We start from the raw sequence: 19,085 nt of genomic DNA, 5'->3' as shown, positions 1-19,085 counted from the left end.
CGGACGACCATTAGATGGCAGCAAGAAATTAGATTTCCTGTATTTTTACGGACATCTAATAATCGTGTAGGGTTGTTTTGTTTTTTTTTGCAACCCAAGTGTTAGTTTACAGTACAGGGATGGGATGTAAATGCCTCTTGCGGTTTAGACCTATAATAATGGTTGCCCTTCTCCCTATCCGGAATGCGTAATAGGGCTTGGGTTTACACGGTTTCCAGATTCTTGGCCTGTGTTATTACAATAGGGGTTAGTCTTAGCATAGGAGTTGGAGTAAGCGTCTTCCATTTAGTAGTCCAAAACGTCAAGAATGCATTATGTTCTTCATTTATACTTTTGCCTTTCTTTTTCAGCCATGTAGAACGTAAAGTGATATCATAGTAAAAACAGGAATAACAGGATAGGATTGGATTCCAAAATGGGCAATCCAATTTCCGTGAACGTTTAAAAATATATGATCCAGGGATTCACAGTAGTCCTCCATCCTTAATTCAGAAAATAAGAAAATAGTCTTGGCATAAAATGCGTTGTCCCTGTTGCCCGTCTCTGTTCTGCTCTTGTTGCACCTGCCCCAGATCACTGGAGTATAACATTGCCCTACTTTGTGAGTGCCATTTCTGATGGGCATGTTGGTTGGTTTGCTGTCATCTTCTTCAATGCTGTGAGGATTGGGTGAACTGCCAATGAAAGGATGGCAACACTGGGCCGGGTATATTCCAGCATGAGGAGGGAACTGGAGGAGAGAGATTTAAGAAGTATAGGTGGAAGGACAAGTCTGAAGGAGGCTCAGAATCTTACTCTGGAAATATCTTCTGTCAGGGAGAAAGGGTTAGGAATATTTTTAGTGTGAGGACAGGCTAATATTGATAGGATATAAGCACTTTGTCAAAGTAAGTAAATCAGTTTAAGAACAAATTTTAAAATTATTTAATAAAAGTCAGATTGTTTCTGTGCCAATCAAGTGGCTGCACTGACCTGTATTTCCCCACATTCCATCCAGTTAGACTTAGTACTTCTAAATCAGAAAAGGGGCTTAGGAGTGGCAGCACCACAAAAAGATAATGGATAAGACACCCCCCACCCCAGAATAAGGAGAATGTACAACAAACACATGGCCAACAAAGCAGGGAAAACATCCATCCAAAAGGCACTGCAGCAAAAATAAGGTGGGTCTGTCTTCCGGTCTCCTAAAGGCTTTTTTTGCTTGCCTATACTCCCATATTTCCCAAGTTAAAATAATATAAAATAAAGAAGCATCTGGGAAGACACCAAGCCATAAATAGGAGAGAGGAGATTCTGCCATAATTGTATAACCAACTAGATCCTGTAGAGTGGAAACTCAAATTCTATCTATCTATCTGATTTACAGTATATGGCTGCCCATCTCACAAGAAGTGACTCTGGGCACTGTACAGCAAAAGATATAAAACAATAAACATGTCAAACACAGTCATATTAAAAACATACACACACACACACAGACACACACACACAAGAGATTAGATCAGCAAGGGAGTCACCTCAAGATCTTACCGATCTAATCAAATTGATTAGATGCTGAGCAGATTACCTCTTTTACCTCAGGGAAGGCAGGGGAAGACTAATTGAAATAAAATAGGGGAACTGGGAAATAAACAACAAAAGTACAGTTTGATATCCCTCATTATTTCTTTGGATACTGCAATCAAGAAAAGTTGGGCTGCTGTATCTAAAGGGACGTGCCATTTCAAAATACTAGTAGTACCAGCACTAATACACCTTTTCTTCCCCAGATAAAATAATAAAGATCAGCTTTCCTCTGCACTGGAAGCCTGCAGAGCAAAATGGGTAGGGGGGACTGCCAGGTATGAAAGGAACTCAGGAAGCAAAGGCAGAGAAAGAAATGGCTGTGGGGGAATGTACACACCTCCCAGCAATCCCAAACACATATCTCTTTGCACGGGCCACCTGTCCTTGCCTCCAAGGTAAGTGACAAACAAATATTTTACACAGCATGAAGGTGTAGTGGGATAGTGTTGGCCTAAGAGGAAAATTTTATTTTTATACTGGTACAGTCAAAAATTACTTAAGGCTGTTCACTCATGGGTTGGCAATGAGATGAGTCATGTGATCAAGGGGGAAGACAGATGGTTAAAGCATGAGACTGCAATGGTGCAAGTAGAGAGAAGGTTACAGATTGAAACTAGAGCTGGGATGTCACTGTGAACTCAGAAAGGAAAAAGGAGCAAAAGGGATGCTTTACAACTTTGTAAATCAGCTTTAACCTTACACATTGATGGATATTGGCACTGCTGAGTCTGCTTTTTCACTACTACAACTCTATCGGTCATTAGCTACCCCTACTTACCCTCAAATCTGTCTCAGCTGTTTATATCTGGAACTGAGGGATGAACTATTTCAGGTATAAAAATGAAACACCGTGCCATGTTAATTGTATGCACAGCTGCCTATAAGTTTAAGGCATGAATAAGAACATAAGAATAATGTGCTGTATCAGATGAAGGCCCATCTTGGTCCCATATTTTGTTTCTCAGTGACCAACCGGATTCCTCTGGGGTGCCCTCAAACAAGAAAGGGTGTATTTCAAACTGGATGTAATGTTAAATCTTAAAAACGAATAGCCCTCGATAAACCTGTCCACCACAAATTTGTCCAGTCCATCTTGTATTCAATCCTCTTATATTGCAGTTTCCACTTGGTAATTATAGCACAATACTTGAGAAAGCTCCGCCTATGGCTCCCTCATACCTTCTTGGCTTAAAGACTTATTATCTGAACAATGCTATCACTTGTATGTATGCAACAAAACAACAGTTTATAAATAGCGTGATCTAACTTAGCAGATACAGCCTTGTGTAGACATTTTCAGGCCATAGCAAGATAAAATGCAGCTCGCATATAAAGAATTTTAGTTCCAGTCTCCATCTGAAGTCATACAACTCCCATTATTCCCATTCAGTGACGATGCTAGATCATGGTGGGAGATGTAGTGTAACACAAGTGGAGGATATCAAGTACGGGAAAGCTAAACGTTTACACTGACATAGTTCTTTTTTGAGACTGCCATACAGCATAGAAATATGCTATTCCTAAGAGCTAAGTAATGTACATTTCTAGCAGCACATCAAATGTATGTCATTTTCAGTATCAGACCGATCATAAACGTGTGAGTCTCATTTAGACAAGAAATAAGCACTATTAATCTAGGACTTAATATACAACCGCTGAATAGGATTGCATTTCTTCTGAAATAATAGGTTTTTCTACATGTTCTGGTTGCTGCACCACAATGCCATCCAATTACCATTTGTCAAGGATGTGTCCTCACAATAGAGCTTCTATTTCATCATCAGCTGCTTCTGAGACCAGCTGAAGTCAGAGTAAGGGTTCTGGCATGAAACTGGTGTTTTCCATCTTACGCCAGCAACAGACATCTCACGTAGACATTCTACCGCACATGGAAGAGCTTTATGAGATCAGCAATCTGCAGGGCTCCAACTGGCCCACAGTAAGATCCTTTTTCCTTCCAGCCAGAGAGTGTTGCACCTGAACAGCTGTTTTCTGCAGAGAAATTGGTCACCTCACTGGTATGGCCTGTTTCTTCTAATGGGAATATTGACCTCATGGAAACATGGCCACTGGTCTACCAGGAAGTCAATATTCCCATTGGTAAGCAAAAATAAAGAAGGCAGAACTTTGCCTAGCAACTTTTCTTCCATTGGCAGATGAGGTAAAGGCGCAGTAGAGAGCAGTGACTGCAAAGTGTGGCTGCAAAACACTCAGTTCTCTTAGTGTATGTATGAGCATGTATGCATATACAGTATATGTGACTGTATGTATGTATGTGTATGTACAGATGGATATAGAACGATCTGCAGTGGAAAGGTTCATTCCATACAATAAATGTAAAGAGGACTGTTCCCTTTGCTGCATTTTAAAGATTTGACTCCCCCATCAGTATTGAAGAAGTGTGAATCTGGGCCTATTTAATAAGGGCACTTCCTAAAATGGGTATATAGGAATAACTGCTTAAAAAAGGGATTGGGGGAAATGCATTCATGCCAGATTGAAAGAAGATTTCAGTTTTGCAAGCAGGAAGGCTTGTTTCAATTTTGCTTCAGTTGGAGGAAGGGGTCATGACATAGTATGGTGAGGGGAGAGGAGTATTCTATATTCCCATTCAAGACAAAACCACAGAAGAGGCACTTGCAGACTTCTTGAATAGTTGAGGAACACTTGAGATGGGGAATCACACCTAGAAAACCTCAATCCTTTGGGGAAGTGATAATTAATCTCTGCTACTCACAGGAAGGAGAAGAAACTATGACTATTTAGAACTCATCTTCTGGCCAGGACACCATCAGTAAGAAGAATTTCATTGTTGACAGCCATGCAAAACCTTCAGAAGTTCCCGTACAAGAGTGCCTATTCATATTGTTCACAAGTGTTCACTTCCATTGCAGCACTTCTCTTCTTCTGGGGATCAGACATCACGTTTTTTTTTCTTTTTTAGTTCTATTACTAGTGCTTAGTAGTGAAAGTCTAGCAAAGTAGGACAGAATTAAGTAAGCAATCACAATGAACACCAGAACCCTAACTCACCACCCATTTACAGAAGCAATTGGTAGTTGGTTTTCCTGCTGGTGGAAGATGCTAGGTGGGAGAAGGAAGGAAAGCAGTGTAGCCACCAATCACTGCCCTGAACTACTTAAATTGATCGGACCTGTTGTCAATGCACAACAAAGGCAAGTTGTGGAACAGAGGTCTCTACATTGATATATTTTCCTCTTGACTCAAGGATGGGAAGAAAGCAGATTACTGCAGGTTTACAATTTTGAAGTGTTCTTGTAGCCAACATTATACATGGAGGTCCGGGTAACCAAGTGATCAGGAGTGCCTTTGCTCAACTGTAATGTTACAACTTGGAGAGAGTAGGTCTCACATGTTTTAAATGCATCTAAGCAATTTTATTACTTTATGTGTTTCCAAACTCCCCTTCACAATGGATGCTAATGAAGTGCACAATAGCCTATGGAGTAGATCCAGATTTAAGCCATCCATATACTTACTGAAATCAGTTGGTTAAATCTATTATGTTGCACAAGTATTTCACTCTTGAAATTAGACTTTCCTCTCCCTATAAGATTAACACAGGATTCCCCAACATCTTAGAGCAAGTTTTGAGGATGTGAAATGGGTATCACCTCCTCCATATTCCAATGATGGAAGCAGCTCGATTGGCTGAAGGCATGAATTGGATATCAGGTCTCAAACTTGAGTTAAACATGACAAATTTCTGATTTGCTAAACAATATCCTTCATGAAATTAGAGATCAAAAAGCCAAAAAAAAAAAGTCCCCTATAAATTATGGGACACAACACAGACCTTATTCTACCTCCACTAATAAAAGCTCTCTGAGAAAGCTTCAATAACATCTTAAAGCACAGAATGTGATGCCATTCTTTCAAGACAGTAACCAAAAGGAAATGTTTTGCAGATGGAGTCCACTTTCATTTTTGATTTTAGGACCCAGTGAGAGCTGGAGGAGTGGGTGGCTAGTGACGCAAAGTGGAATGGGACCGCAAGGTTCGGATTAGACTGGGAGGGTTAAATGGGAAATTGTCCTCCCCCAAAGCAACATGTTTGCCCCTGAATTTCTGCAGTGTGATCTGGAGGTGTTCTGACGGTAGCATAAAATAAAATAGATGTGGGAGCCGCTTGTAGGTTGCCCATTTTGCAGTAAGAGCTTTACACCTCACTTCCAGGAAATAGGCAATGAGTCTAATACTCTCCGTGCTGGAATGATATGTTTCCACTTGGTTGACCCAGGGAATTCTGGCAGCCAAGTCCTGCATGAGTCAGTTCTTCCATGTTGTCTTCGGGGGCGGCCTCATGTACAACAAATATACTGTACTAAAATCTGTTTCTCCTATTCCCACAAAACATGTAGAAAAGTATCCAGAACATGACCTGAAATGCATTTCTCTCAACATGCAAGTCTGAAATCCATACAAGGGAAAACTGCTTTGAGGAGCTTGCTAGAGTATGGAAAAGGAATATAGAGAAACCTATCCTAACTGATAAATGTAGTAGACATGCCTAGCTTTGTTGTATATTATGGACCTTGAAAGAAAGGCAGTTCAGTTCCATGCTGTCTTCTTCTACTGACAATTGAAGGTAAGTCTACTTAGGATCAGACTGTCTTTTAGATGGACTGTTAAATTAATTTCCTTTTTTTTTTTTTAATGAAGCCTGTTTTTATTTTTGTACATACGATTTTCAAAGATTTGTTTTATTATGTCTTAGTTTTGCTTAAGATTTTTTTTTTTTTTTGAAACCCTCTCTGAGCTCTTCTGGAGGAAGAGCACCATATAAAGTTCTGCCTCCTGTGTTTTGGATCAGTGTCTCACCTAGCTACTCAAGGTCTCCCAAGAGGTGATAATGTGGTGGTGGATGTTTCTCTGAGGGATGGGATGGTTTTGCCTGCTTTGAAACAAGTGGTTTCAAAAGCGAAACCCTCTCCTCAAGAGGCCATCACTGGATCCAATGGACAATTTTCATCTAGTCTCCAAACTTTTCAGGGAAGATTGTTGAGGGTGATAGGCTTACAGCTTCAAAGGTCCCTGGAGGAAGCAGATTATCTAAACACTTTTCAATCAGGTTTCAAACCAAATTATAGTATAGCATTGATCCCACTGGTGGATGACCTCTGGCAGACATGGTAAGGGAGTGAGTGCATGTGTCCTGGTCTTTATTGATCTCTCAGAGGTTTTTGAGACCATCAATCATGGTGTCCTTCTGGACTTGGTTTAGGGGATTGGGAGTGGGGGGCACTGTTTTACAGTGATTCTCCTTCCTCCAGGACTGGTTCCAGTCAGTGCTGGTGGGGGAGAAAGGGATCCAGACCTTGACCCCTGCATTGTGGAGTGTCTCAGGGCTTGACTCTCTCCCCACTCCTATTTAACCTCTGCGTGAAGCTGTTGGGTGAGATCATCTGTCATCCAGGGTAATATCAGTATGCTGGTGGTACTCAGCTGTGGCTTTGCCCCAGGCTGCCCAAAAGTAATGTTCTCATGGTTATTTCCAAATGCCTGGAAGCTGTGGGGATCCAGGCTCAACCCTAGCAAGACTGAATGGCTTTTTTGCTTATCTTAAAACTCTCATGGGTTGCTCTTGGCTTAAGGGGGGAAACACATCTTTATCAACAAGTAAAGATAATTTAGGCTGCCTCTGGCATGAGTTGGGGATAAGATAAAAGTAAGATTGTGGAAAGAGGACCAAAAAAAAAAAAAGAGGTTGCCAGATGTTTGTCTAGTGCTTATATGCACGGGGAAAGGCTCCTTGGCAGCATCTCCTTGCTGACTATAAGTAGTCTAGTTCCCGTTGCCCCCATTGCAGAAGTCCCTTTTTACAGTCGTCGCTCTGCATTATTTGTAACGGAAAGGCCCTTTTTTCAGAGTGGAAGAGTATTTTATCGAAACGGGGGCGAAATGAGGAAGGCCCTTAAGGAAGAGGAAGAAACTGCAAGATTCGGATCGCTCCGTTGCGAAATCCTCTTCTTTCTGGCCAGTGTCACAGCAGTCCGGCGACGACGATCTGCTGGCTGCAGCGCTTTCTCTTCGCTCGTTTCTCGGATCGTCCATCGGACAGCTGCTGTGCAAGAAAGTTAAGGGAGGGGGGGGGAGGCACCTTGTTGCCCTTTATTTTCAGGCGGATGCTGTAATCCGTGCGAACTAAATGCAACCCGAGGCGTCCCTGCCGCAGTACAGGGCTGGGGAGCAGTAAAAGTTTCGCGACGAGGTCTCGTTCTCGGGCATCGGCGGATCCCAACGGGGAGCCACGTTTGCCTTCCCTGTTATTTTGTTTACGCTCCTCTTCGGGCGGAGAGGCGAGGCGGGCGAGGCGGGAAGGAAGACGGAACAGGCGACGCGGCTCCGTCGCTCCGCCCTCCGATGCTGAGCCGAGCGGGCCGTGTGGCCGCCGCAGCCACCGCCAAGAAAGGAGGAGTAGCAGGCGCTGCTCGGGCGAGGCATTTTGACATCAGTTCCTCTGGCTGGAAGGGAAAAGAGTTTTCTCCCCCTAAAGCCGCAAGCCGAAAGCGCCGAGCCCCGGGCGGCTGCCCAGCGGCGGAGGATGGAGCGCCGGCGCCGGCCGTGAGGGGCGCGACGCAGCCACCGCCGCGCTGGGAGCGGAGCTCGCGGCCAGCACCGCGCCGTTCCCCTCCCGGGAGGCGAGGCGGACCTGGGAACTGGCGGCGGCGGCGGCGGCGGCGGCGGCGCCCACTCCAGACCCGCCGCTGTCCCGCCCAGCATGAGCAGCGGCGGCGGGCGCACAGGCGCCCGCGTGGCTGTGAAGATGGAGGTGGCCCCTTTCTACGGCGAAGAAGGGCTGGAGCTGCTCCCGGACTTCGTGCAGCTGCCGGGCTTCGGCGGCGGGCCCGGGGCGGGGGGACCGACGGGACTTGAGCCGCCCGAGGAGAGCGGCGCGGTTCAACAGCGCAAGTTGCTGCTCGCCGGGAAGCCGCCGCCGCCGCGGGATTTGGGGGCGGCCTCCCCGGGCAATGCCGCCTTGCCCCCGGCGGGGCCGTTCTCCCTGCGCCCCCGCGGCGGCACCAGCAGCGCCGTGCACCGCCTCATTCAGGAGACACCCGTCGGCGGCGGCCCAGAGGTGGGCCCGGCCGTGCTGCAGCCCTTGCTGAAGCTGCCGGCGGCCGCCGACTTGGAGCAGCTGCTGATCCAAGCGGGGAGCCCGGGCCTCGCCGGGCCGTCCAGCCCCACCGGCGGGGGGCCCTCGGTGGCGGCGGCCACCGGGGCGCCCTTCCTGTACCGGTCTCCGCAGCCCTCGGCTCCGCCGCAGGCGGTGACGCAGGAACAGGAGGGCTTCGCCGACGGCTTCGTTAAAGCTCTGGCCGATCTGCACAAGCAGAACCAGCTGCTGGGGGTGCCCCCGGCGCCGCTGTCGCCCACCCAGCACCCGGGAGGGCCGTGCTGCCCGGCGTCCAGGCAGGATCCCCCCGCCGTCTACACCACCTTAGGCAACTTCAACCCGGCCAGCCCATCGGCCGGCGGCACCTTCTTCTCTCCCCAGCCTGTGGCTCGCCTGCCCGCGCCCGGCTCGACCGGTAGGGCTTTGGAGGAGCCGCAGACGGTGCCGGAAGCGCCGGTAGTGTCGGCTCCGCCGCCGCCGCCGCCTCCCTCGGGGCTTTCGTCCGGGGAGTCCCCTCCGCCGCCTTCCTCCTTGTCGCCGCTGGACGCGGAGAGCCAAGAGCGCCTGAAAGCGGAGCGCAAAAGACTGCGCAACCGCATCGCCGCTTCCAAATGCCGTCGGCGCAAGCTGGAGCGCATCGCCCGCTTGGAGGAGAAGGTCAAGGCGCTCAAAGGCCAAAACGCCGAGCTGGCCGCCACCGCCAGCCTCCTCCGCGCCCAGGTCACCCAGCTGCAAGGTCGAGTCCGGAGCCACCTCTCCAGCGGATGTCACATCAACGCAGCCGCGGCAGCCCCCGCGCAGACCTTGGCAGTGGGCCCTCAGCCCCCCGGCAGGGAGGCGCCCACAGAGCCGGAGACCAGTGCTTGCTGAAGCCGCGTGGCCCCCAACACGGAGAGACCCATCGTGCACCCAACTTTGCCATGCACGGCAGAAAGGGGATTAGACCTTGATCCTGGTCTTGGGAAGGGCCCGGGAGCACCGCCTTCAGTTCCATACCCTCGCAGAGTTCCTCATTCATCTGAAAAGCTGAAGTAGACGGGAAAGATTCCTCTTCTACAAAACCCTACAGGTATCTTACCAGCTTCTGATGGAAGTCGGAAGAGCCAGAGAAGAACTTGGTGTAATGAGGGAGAGGTAAACATGCCAGAAACAACATCCTATGGAACAGAGTTGGACTTTGCAGTGTTCGCCTTTCTAGAAACAACTTCTTAAAAATAACATCAGTCAACGTTAAGCAAAGGTTGGCTATTTCAAGCATCTCCAACAACCAGCAGGTTTCCTGCCAGCCACCTAAGTAATGAAAGTAATACTGAGATTGTTAATAACCAGCTGGAGGTAATGTCACTGGAATGCCGAAGTGTTTAGAGGGAAAGAGGAAAGCGTCAAGCTGCTCCAACGGATGCCACTCTGACCATCTTCAGCTCCGTGAAGAAGTCTGGGGCTGGGTTCGTTCTTGATCTTCAGAAAGCTCCGGCTGATTTTCCTGGCTTTCCTTCCCTGCTTAAAAGAAGCAGCAGAGCGTTGCTGACTAGACATAAAAATGTGTCTTGTTGCTGGAAATCCAAAGGTCTCTTCAAAGATCATGCCTGTGGACAAAAGTTATCTTTGTGGAAGACTTTTATATGTTTTAGAGATTCTTGAATTTTATTTTTATTCTGTGGTTGAAGGTCATTGAGTTTAACCTGCATAGCATTTCTGCAAAAAAAGTTACCAGGGACGGTTAAAGAAACTCCAGTATGTTTTACTGCAGGTGTATTTACAGCTTTCTAATAAACTGTGTAGATTTTCTAAGATGGGATATTAAGGGAATGGTAATGTGTTTGTATATCATGCATATTACTAGCCATTTCAGTAGATAAATCATATTTTTAGAGATAGCAGCTCTAGAGTTTCCCAGTGGATAGAGTTGTGAAATGTTTTTCAAGATTTAGAAGAATTGTGCAGTTAAGTCAATTTTGTGTACAGACTATTTGTTATTTGCTTGCTTTAGAGGCTTTCTAGAGTTGCTCAAAGCTTGAGAGACACTAAATGTATATGTTTAGGAGGAGAACTACGGAGCGTGTGGCTGGGTGATTTTTCTTGACATACAATAGAAAGCAGTCACATAATTTGTTGCTATGAAAATGTTGCCGTTCAAGCTAATTTCAGTTTCTGATGTTGGAGATTTAACCTACTATGCCACATAAAATATTTATTTAAAAAGCAGATTTTAAGAAAATGCTTTTCACCCCTAGATCTATAAGCTCTATATTATTTCTTGCGCCAGCACAAAGTTGGGGTATGGGTGCACTTATTTATTAAAACTATAGGATGTCTGTTTATTTTTATAACATGCAAGGGGATAAAAGAAATCTTTTTCAAAGAAAAATATCAAATGTTTTATCTTTCACAGTATACATTCCAGCTGTAATTGCTCTCAGTATGATCACGACTATAGTGCTTTACAGAGAAAAATTAGATTTTTTTTTAGAAAAATGAAAAGATAAAACAGTTAATTCAATTATGTTTTGAATAATTCATAGAACCAATTCATAGAAATGTAGATAGCCATATATTTTTAGAAGAACTGTGTATAAGCTATTTTATTTTGTCCTTAATGTAAAAAAAAATGTTGTTCTCAGGATGGAAGGTGGAAAGTGAATTTATAAGCTGAGTTCGAAAGGTTTGTTGAGTTTTATTTTAAAATGGGATCAGAAAAAAAGCATTGTTTCTTGCTTGTTTTTATTAAGGGTTTTGACAGTTTTATTAGTAACTCTGCCAAATGGTTTATCATGGATGACAGCCCTCCCTACCAACATATTTCATTGTATAGCTTTAGAGAACAGTTCAGATATTTCTCCAGATGCAGTTTTCTTATGTCCTGTGATTTTATTTTCTGTTTCAGCTATAACTTTCCATGCAATAGGAATCCTTGCTTTGCCTGGAAATATTGTGTGCAAAAAGACCCTGTGGCACAGTTGATTTCTCTTTCATGCAGCAGTATTGACTTAACTCTGATTAATAGGGTGATATTAATAGATATAGCTGTCTATAAGGGAGTCAGTTTCCAGTAGAAATGATAATTGAGAGCTTTTCAACTTGGAATCCTCTCATTGTAAGTGTGAAATAATCCACCTTGGCATTTTAGGAGCAGAGGGAAAATTGTGGTGAAGAAAACCTACATTAATTTGATTAAGCCATCTTGTATTGATTGGCAAAGATACGTTAATAGTATAGTCCTTCTCTGTCTCCCCCCCCCCAATATGTTATTTTTTTTTCTCTTTTGGAATGCAAATCCATCATAATATTCTCAATGTGGTCAGCAGTGTGAATAGTTTTCTTTCCAATTTTGTTAACAGTTCAAAAACACATGTTTTCAAATTCTCTATAGAAGACGTAACAGTGAAGTAGGAAAATTTCTCAGGTAGAAAATATTAATATAATATTCCATTCTGTTCTGGAATATTAAATTTTGGAAAAGGAGCAAAGTCTCAGAAAAGTCATGGTTATTCTTTCTTCAAAAACAGCAACCTGTTTCTTAACTTCTCCAAAAAGGACACATCGTAACTAAAGCTGCTTTGATCTTGTCACTTAGACAATTCATTATCCTGATAATGCTGTATGTTGTAACAGATTTTGCCAAAAACATGTTGTGCTTGAAATGTTTGCAGTGTTTTAAGTTGTTTGCCTTTTTCCTAGCCTATTTGGCTAATATTGCCAATGTATGCAGTTTCTTATGATTTTTTCTGTCAGCATTTCTCTGAATACCATGTATTTTGGACAGAATTAATTCCTAGATCTCATGTTTTTAATATTGTATTTTAATTTTTTTTTTCATGTACTAACCAGTCTGCCCGTGTCTTTGAAATCCTGTTTACATGCTGCATCATTTGTGGCTGAATGTCTTTAATTGCTGATGAAATGGGAATACTCCTATTCCCAAGTGAAGAGATTTCATCCCTATGCAGTGTTTGTCTTCACCCACCAAAATTCTGGGTATTTGTTTTTCAGACACAAATTAGTATCTGAGTAAACATTCCTTTAAGAGGTGCTTTTCTCATTGGTTCTGATTGCTGTTTTTTTTTTTCTTTTTTGCCTGTGCCTATGAACTACTGTTACAGAGCTATTTGATTTGTTTTTATACACTTTGTCTCTTGCACTTTAAATAATTATAAGAACAACCCACTCCCCCAAATTCCAGGCTGAATGGTACTTACCTGTCTTAAGAATTCATTAGGCAAATGTCCCATTCTAATGTCGTTGGTGGTTCAGGTGATGTCCATTGTTGAAACTGACATAAAATCTCCTTGCAAGGAAAGAAAAAAATGTCTTTGGGGGACTTGAAATCTTATCCCTGAATCCAGGAGGGGTTGTTTGGCAGCTGGTTTTCTTGTGCACTTCTCCAGTTCATGTGAACACTCAGGTGATTGTGTGGCTAAAAAGGCTGACTAATTTTTGTTGCTAACTTGGTGAGTGATGATGTATCACAACTCCTACCCAACGGTTCTTTTTTAACTTACCGATGGAATTGTTTCTGGTTCTATTTTAGAATGCTTGTCATTGGATAGAAACGTACATTCAGGTATGGACTCACTCTGGAAACACTCATCATTATAGGTTTTGTAGGGATGGCTGCAAAACACTGCATGTTTTCACAGCAAGTTTTTTATTTGTTGTAAGAAAATCATTGTTGGCTTTATGAGAAATCCACTGTTAGCTTGAAAATTTCAATTAATTGAATGAAGTAGTATTTTCTCATTGAACTGTTAGTGGACCATTGATGTTAATTATGATAGTATGTTTTTCCCTGGAAGTTGTGGAAAGTTTATTAGTATTAAATGAATTCTTAAGACGTTAGGGCAAGAGTCAAGCAAATTCATATACTTTTAAACCCCATTGATTTCAATCAGAGCATGTTCTTAACTCTGCCATTGAAATCATATGCAATATAAATGTGCTTAACTTTGGCTGGAGCATTGCTTAGCTTTTTATATTGCTGCCAGAAAGCATTTTAATAATGTGTATCTGGAACGGAAGGATGTATAAATCAAACACAGGCATTGGTGCAGGTTACTGTAATTTCTTGCTTTCTGTTGCAAAGCTGAATCTGTTTTAGTCTGACAATATTTCTATTGCTCAATAAACTTCAGAGTGATTTCTTTGCTGTGTTAATTGTTGTCAGTATTTCCCCACTGTTGAGCAGTTGCACCTAAATAAACACCTGTTCCTTTGATCAGAGGTATTTAACTTGATAACTAGCTGTACTTTTTGCCGACAGACGCAATCATAGAAATTAATTTTTGTCTTTTGCATATTTAAGTGGTATTGTTTAAAAAAGTAAAAGTATAATTTTATGTTTAAGACTGTTTCTATGCATGATTAATCCTAGAGATGCTTATTTGGAAGATCTGCTGCAGGAAACTCTACTATTTGTACATTTAGTTTTGTGGATCTGAAAGACTTGGGGCAAGGGAGGTTTGTACAATAGTTAACCAACCTGGGTTAAGTATGAAGTATTCAGGCAACTTGTTCAGATGAGTTTGAGTTATATTTTCATTTTTGGGGATGCAATACCCAGGAGTCTGAGAATCTGCTATGCGGGATGAGAGCAATCTGTTTTAGATAATGCATAGTTTTAATTCTTTGTGTAGTTTTAAACATAAACTGAAAAGTTGACGTGATGGATAAATAATGGCCGTTACGTTAACCACAATTATTACATGGATAGCATTTAAAATGCCTCCCTCAGAAGTATGTCTACTGAGATTGAGTAGTAGAAATTATTGGGAACCTTCTTTTTTATTGAAGCAAACTCGGCATGACTGCCAGAGATGCTGATGAGGTTTATTAGTGAATTCCTGGAGTATCTCATGATAGCTATACTGTACTGCTTTGAAGCAAATGAAAGCTATTAGTTTAAAATAAAAAGCAGATGCTTATGTTTCTCTAAGAAAAACATAAACCTGATGTTTTAAGCCTTTTTCCTTCAATCCTAGCATTCCCATATAACATTCAAGAAGGTTTATTGGTTGGCACAGGATTACACCCTTTAAAGGTCTTTAGCACAGAAGTTGTAAGACTTGAATTACTGAATTAGTTCAGCAAACTATGGTGCAAATTTATAGTGAATGAATTAGCCTCAAAACACAACTCACATCTACCAGTAGTTAAAATATATATGCTAGAATAGGCGCAGGGATCCTCCAGCCCCGATTGCCATCTTTGCCCACTGGCCTCGCTGGTTGATTAGTACGGACTATGACTTCACAGAGTTCTGAAACTTCTTAAAGAGAAGCAGTCTGTCATAAGATACCATAGTTGGTCAGTCTCAAGAATGATATGAGAGACCTAAATATTAATCTATAACATGTATGTCTCTTTCTGAAATTGGATTTCTTGTTCTAGGGGCGAGAAAAGTAATGTTTTAGAGGAATAAGACAATCCAACTGTCTGAGAAGTGAAAAATTGTGTGTGTGTATGTGTTTAAGAACACACATTGTGGATTGGATTCAGAGATAATTATACTTCATACTCAGACCTATGAAATCAGTGGGATTTCAGTTACTTTAATACTAAGTGTGGTGAAATGTTTATCCAACGTAGTCATTAACATTTAATCTTGCAAAGCTACCTTTTTATATTGGAGACATATATAATTGATTTGTACTTATACTGGAGACATACCTTGAACTGTAATTGACTTCAGTAGTAGCGATGATGAAGGTAACTCTCTGAGATAGAGTTTTGACATGCTGGTTCAGGAGCAAGATTGGGCTTCTCTGTTCAATCTTTTTTGGTTTCTACTTAAAAGTGGCTAAAAAGGTTTTACTTTTGGATGGCATTCTAGAAGCAGAATTTTCTATAATCTAGTTTTTAATATCTAGAATTAGGTTCCTGGAGGTAGATTGAACTCAAAGCTGCTTCACACATGCAGAGTGAATGTCATGGAGTTGAAGAAAAAACATGTGATGTGTGTCCATGTGGAATTAACCCTCAGATTTTGACTGCCCACTGCCAATCAGCATAAGTAATTTTGTAGTTGCTTAAAATTTGGAGTGGGGCTTTGCTTTCATTCTGAAAAGATAAATTAATATCCCAATTAGTCTATCTTTTCTTACGTTCTTATTGAACTCTGCCCCTCTCAGATTTGACAGTACTGCTGATAGCTGTGCAGCCCATCCAAAGCCACCATAACTACACACAGAAATGTATTCAAATGAAGTATTTGAAATAGTACCAGAATAGTGCCATTTTAAATGATGGCAAATCATAGGTAAGAGGCATTCCTGTGCCTTGAAAACTTAGTCATGCAAGTTAAGCATTTCATACCTTGCTGGTGTACCACTTAGCTTCAGACCTAAGAATGAGACAGGGTTTGTTTTACAGTTTTTGAAGTATTATCTGAAGGCAGAAAATCCTGCCATCTTTATACTGCAGTTAAATGTCATATAGCAGTTAGATGAAGTATAGACTCCAAAAACGCTAACTGCAGAATCATACAGTGAATGGTATCAGAATGGACTTTTCTGATACTATTGTCTCCTTAATTGCTTAGCAGTTACCATTTGTGATATGGTGGCAGTTAAGCATGCTTGTAAAAACCATGGCCATATTAAAGAAATGGTTATGAGAGAAGGTCCTTTCATAGACTGAGGCAAGGCTGAGAGTAAAAATAAATGAATACTTATAGCAAGAGGATGTAAATATCAAGGGGAAATTGATTTCCGCAGAGTTCTGTATTGGAACCACTGCTTTTTCACTTCAAAAATGACCTGAAATTAGAGATGACAGTGATTGCTGAGGACACCAAATTCTTTAGGGCTGCTCAAATGAACAATAGAAAAAACCCCAAACAGTAAAGCATTCCAGAAAGCTTTCTCCAAATGGGCACTGAAATAGCACATTCCATTAAATGTAGGCAAGTGTATAGCAATGCATACATATGCACGCGCATGTGCACGCACACACACACACACACACACCAGCTGCACATAAGTTTGAGCTGGTGACTAATAAGGAAAGATATCTTAAGGTTGTGATAGATAGCTCACTGAAAATCTTGGCAGCTTGCGGCTTTCATCAAAATAGCCAATTCTACGTTGGTGGTAGAAATAAAAAGGAAACCATAAATAAAACTGCCAATGTCATAATGCTTTTTACAAATCTATGGTGTAACCACTGGGCGCAGTTCTGGATAATGCACTGGAAATATTTTCTGGCTCCTTGTCTGAAATAGCTTGACTCTATTTCAGAATTAGCTATTGATAAATTTTATTTAATCTGGGGTTCTTCTGTTTCTTGTCCTGTGTCTGTCTCCTAGAGTAGTCTGACAGATGAATTGAAGAGAGATATTGAATATATATTCTGTAGGTATATTTTATACTGCAGGAAGAGTGTTGGTTTTTTCAGAGGAGCATCATACTGTAGAGCTGTTCTATACTATAGTTCTAGGTGGCATTCAGACTTACCAGGTTTTGAGATGTAGGGAGGAAAGGTGCATTTATGAAGGCGGATGTTCTGGGAACATGTTCAGAACCAAACTAGAAGGTGGTTGTAGTTACTGTTTCATAACCAGAGCGTTCAGATACTAGATCTAATGCCCAAGGGCTAGTGTATAGCCAACATTTGCAAAAAGACTCCAGTTTAGTAGAAGTAACAGGTGGGAGTTGCAGAAATGAATAATTGTCTGTAGAGAAGTTAGCTTTATTTAGTTCATAGTGACTTTCTTCAAGTATTTCATTGGATTGTGAACTCCCATGTTAATAGTGAAATTCTCACTCATGATTTCCGGCTTTGGTTCATTGTTTTTATGGGATTGAAACATTTGCATGGAATGGTATATGAAACATCAGATACAGGACTTAATAAAAATGCATTCAGGACATGTATTTTTTTCATAACTTCCATGATGTGTAGAACTAAAAGCTGTTTAGTTATTATTGACAGGTCTTTTTAAAATAACAACAGAATTCTACTTGATTAAGTGTGTATCTTGCTTTAGTGTAGTGAGTGATTGAGGAAATAAAGTGCTACACCTTTTCATCGACTGGTGATTTAAATCCATGTTTACAAGAATACTCCAAATTTACACTGCCAAAGAGCAGTTCGCTTTTGTTTCCTTATGAACTGAGTTTGTGGATGTTTTTATTCAGTGCAGCAGTTGGAAATCTCGCAATGCTAATTTCAGACCTGCTGTTGTTGCAAACCGTGGATCTTTTGTCTGTGACTCCACGGGAACAGAATTAGATCTTCAAATCTTTGTGTTAAGCACTTACGACTAAAAGGCGACTTGCCTTGTACGGATAACCAATAGGGAATCTCTGCCTATAGGGACTTACGTGGACATTCTTTGGTTATATCACTTTCTAACCAGAATCGTTAATGGAGACTGAAATGGAAAAGTGGGAGATAGGGGAGTTCTGGAATGTATAACATTCTTGTGCTGAAATTGTTTACATAAAAAAAAAAAAAAAGATTACATGTATGACTTTGTAATCTCTAATGTGCAATTTTGTACATGTTGTGTTAAAACTATGTTTATAAGATACTGTATGTAAAAAGACTTGACGGAGTATTTGATATAAACATCAGAACATTAAAATGTCTTTATATTCATACTAAGGTTGTGTGTGTTCTTCTTTTATCCTCCCAAAATGAAAGCATCAGGTGCTAACACTAGGTGAAAATCATTGCCTTTAGGCTTATGCAGATCTTGTGAAAGAGGGGCTTAGGAACACGCAAGAGTGTGTATGAAGTCCTGTCCGTTGGCTGATTAAAGCAGCTGCCTCTTTCTCCAGTCTCATTTGGCTATTTCCAAGCTGCCCCCCACTCTCTGCCTGAGTGTATATGCATAGCTATTTCACTTTGCTGGGGAAAAAAGAAAACAGAGTGGCTGTGAATACCCATGCATCTATTCATAGCCAGGAAGAGCTTATGAAGCAGCTGTGCATGCTGGGAAAAAGACACAGTTGCCTTAGTGGGACAAAGACAAATGCTTCATACATGTCCCTACGCATTACAGAGCACCTTTTTTTAAAGGATCTGCATAACCCTAGCTTCCAGGGTAAATGTACAGGTACACTAGGAAAGACATGTTGCCAGTTTAGAGAGCAGTATCTAACCCTGTCCGTTTGTAGAGAACTACAGTAACTTTAAAGACAGAAGTACGGATATAGCTTTTTGAAACAAAAATACACAAATATCTGCATAGGTATTTCTGTGACTAATGCCTCTTCATAAAATAGCTTGCTATTTTTATTTTGAAAAAAATTATGATCATTAAAACAAATTAAAGTAGCTGGAAATTTACACATTATAATATGAATAATCCTATATGAATAGTAAATACTATCCCATGTTAAAAGATATCTTGTGTAGTTGTTAGATTTATGCTCTGGCTTAA

General features: G+C 41.8%; 1 protein-coding gene across 1 annotated transcript; it reads left to right on the top strand.

Moving 5' to 3' along the window:
* Positions 1-7,794: 7,794 nt before the first annotated feature.
* Positions 7,795-18,548, top strand: LOC103061257 (transcription factor JunD-like). Its single transcript, XM_088129963.1, has one exon. The coding sequence runs from the start codon at positions 8,309-8,311 to the stop codon at positions 9,572-9,574; it is 1,266 nt and encodes a 421-aa protein (XP_087986089.1). The 5' UTR covers positions 7,795-8,308; the 3' UTR covers positions 9,575-18,548.
* The last annotated feature ends 537 nt before the right edge of the window (positions 18,549-19,085 follow it).

Source organism: Python bivittatus, unplaced genomic scaffold (assembly GCF_059951505.1).
Source record: "Python bivittatus isolate LINGU-HERP-01145 unplaced genomic scaffold, Pbiv_v1 ctg000850_np1212, whole genome shotgun sequence".
Taxonomy (NCBI): Eukaryota; Metazoa; Chordata; class Lepidosauria; order Squamata; family Pythonidae; genus Python; species Python bivittatus.
The sequence above is the reverse complement of the archived record's forward strand: the minus strand, read 5'-3'. Positions and strand labels throughout refer to the sequence as shown.

What these genes read in the sequence shown, in the direction of transcription:
- LOC103061257 (XM_088129963.1), top strand. Translation starts at nt 8,309, where the DNA reads ATGAGCAGCGGCGGCGGGCGCACAGGCGCCCGCGTGGCTGTGAAGATG.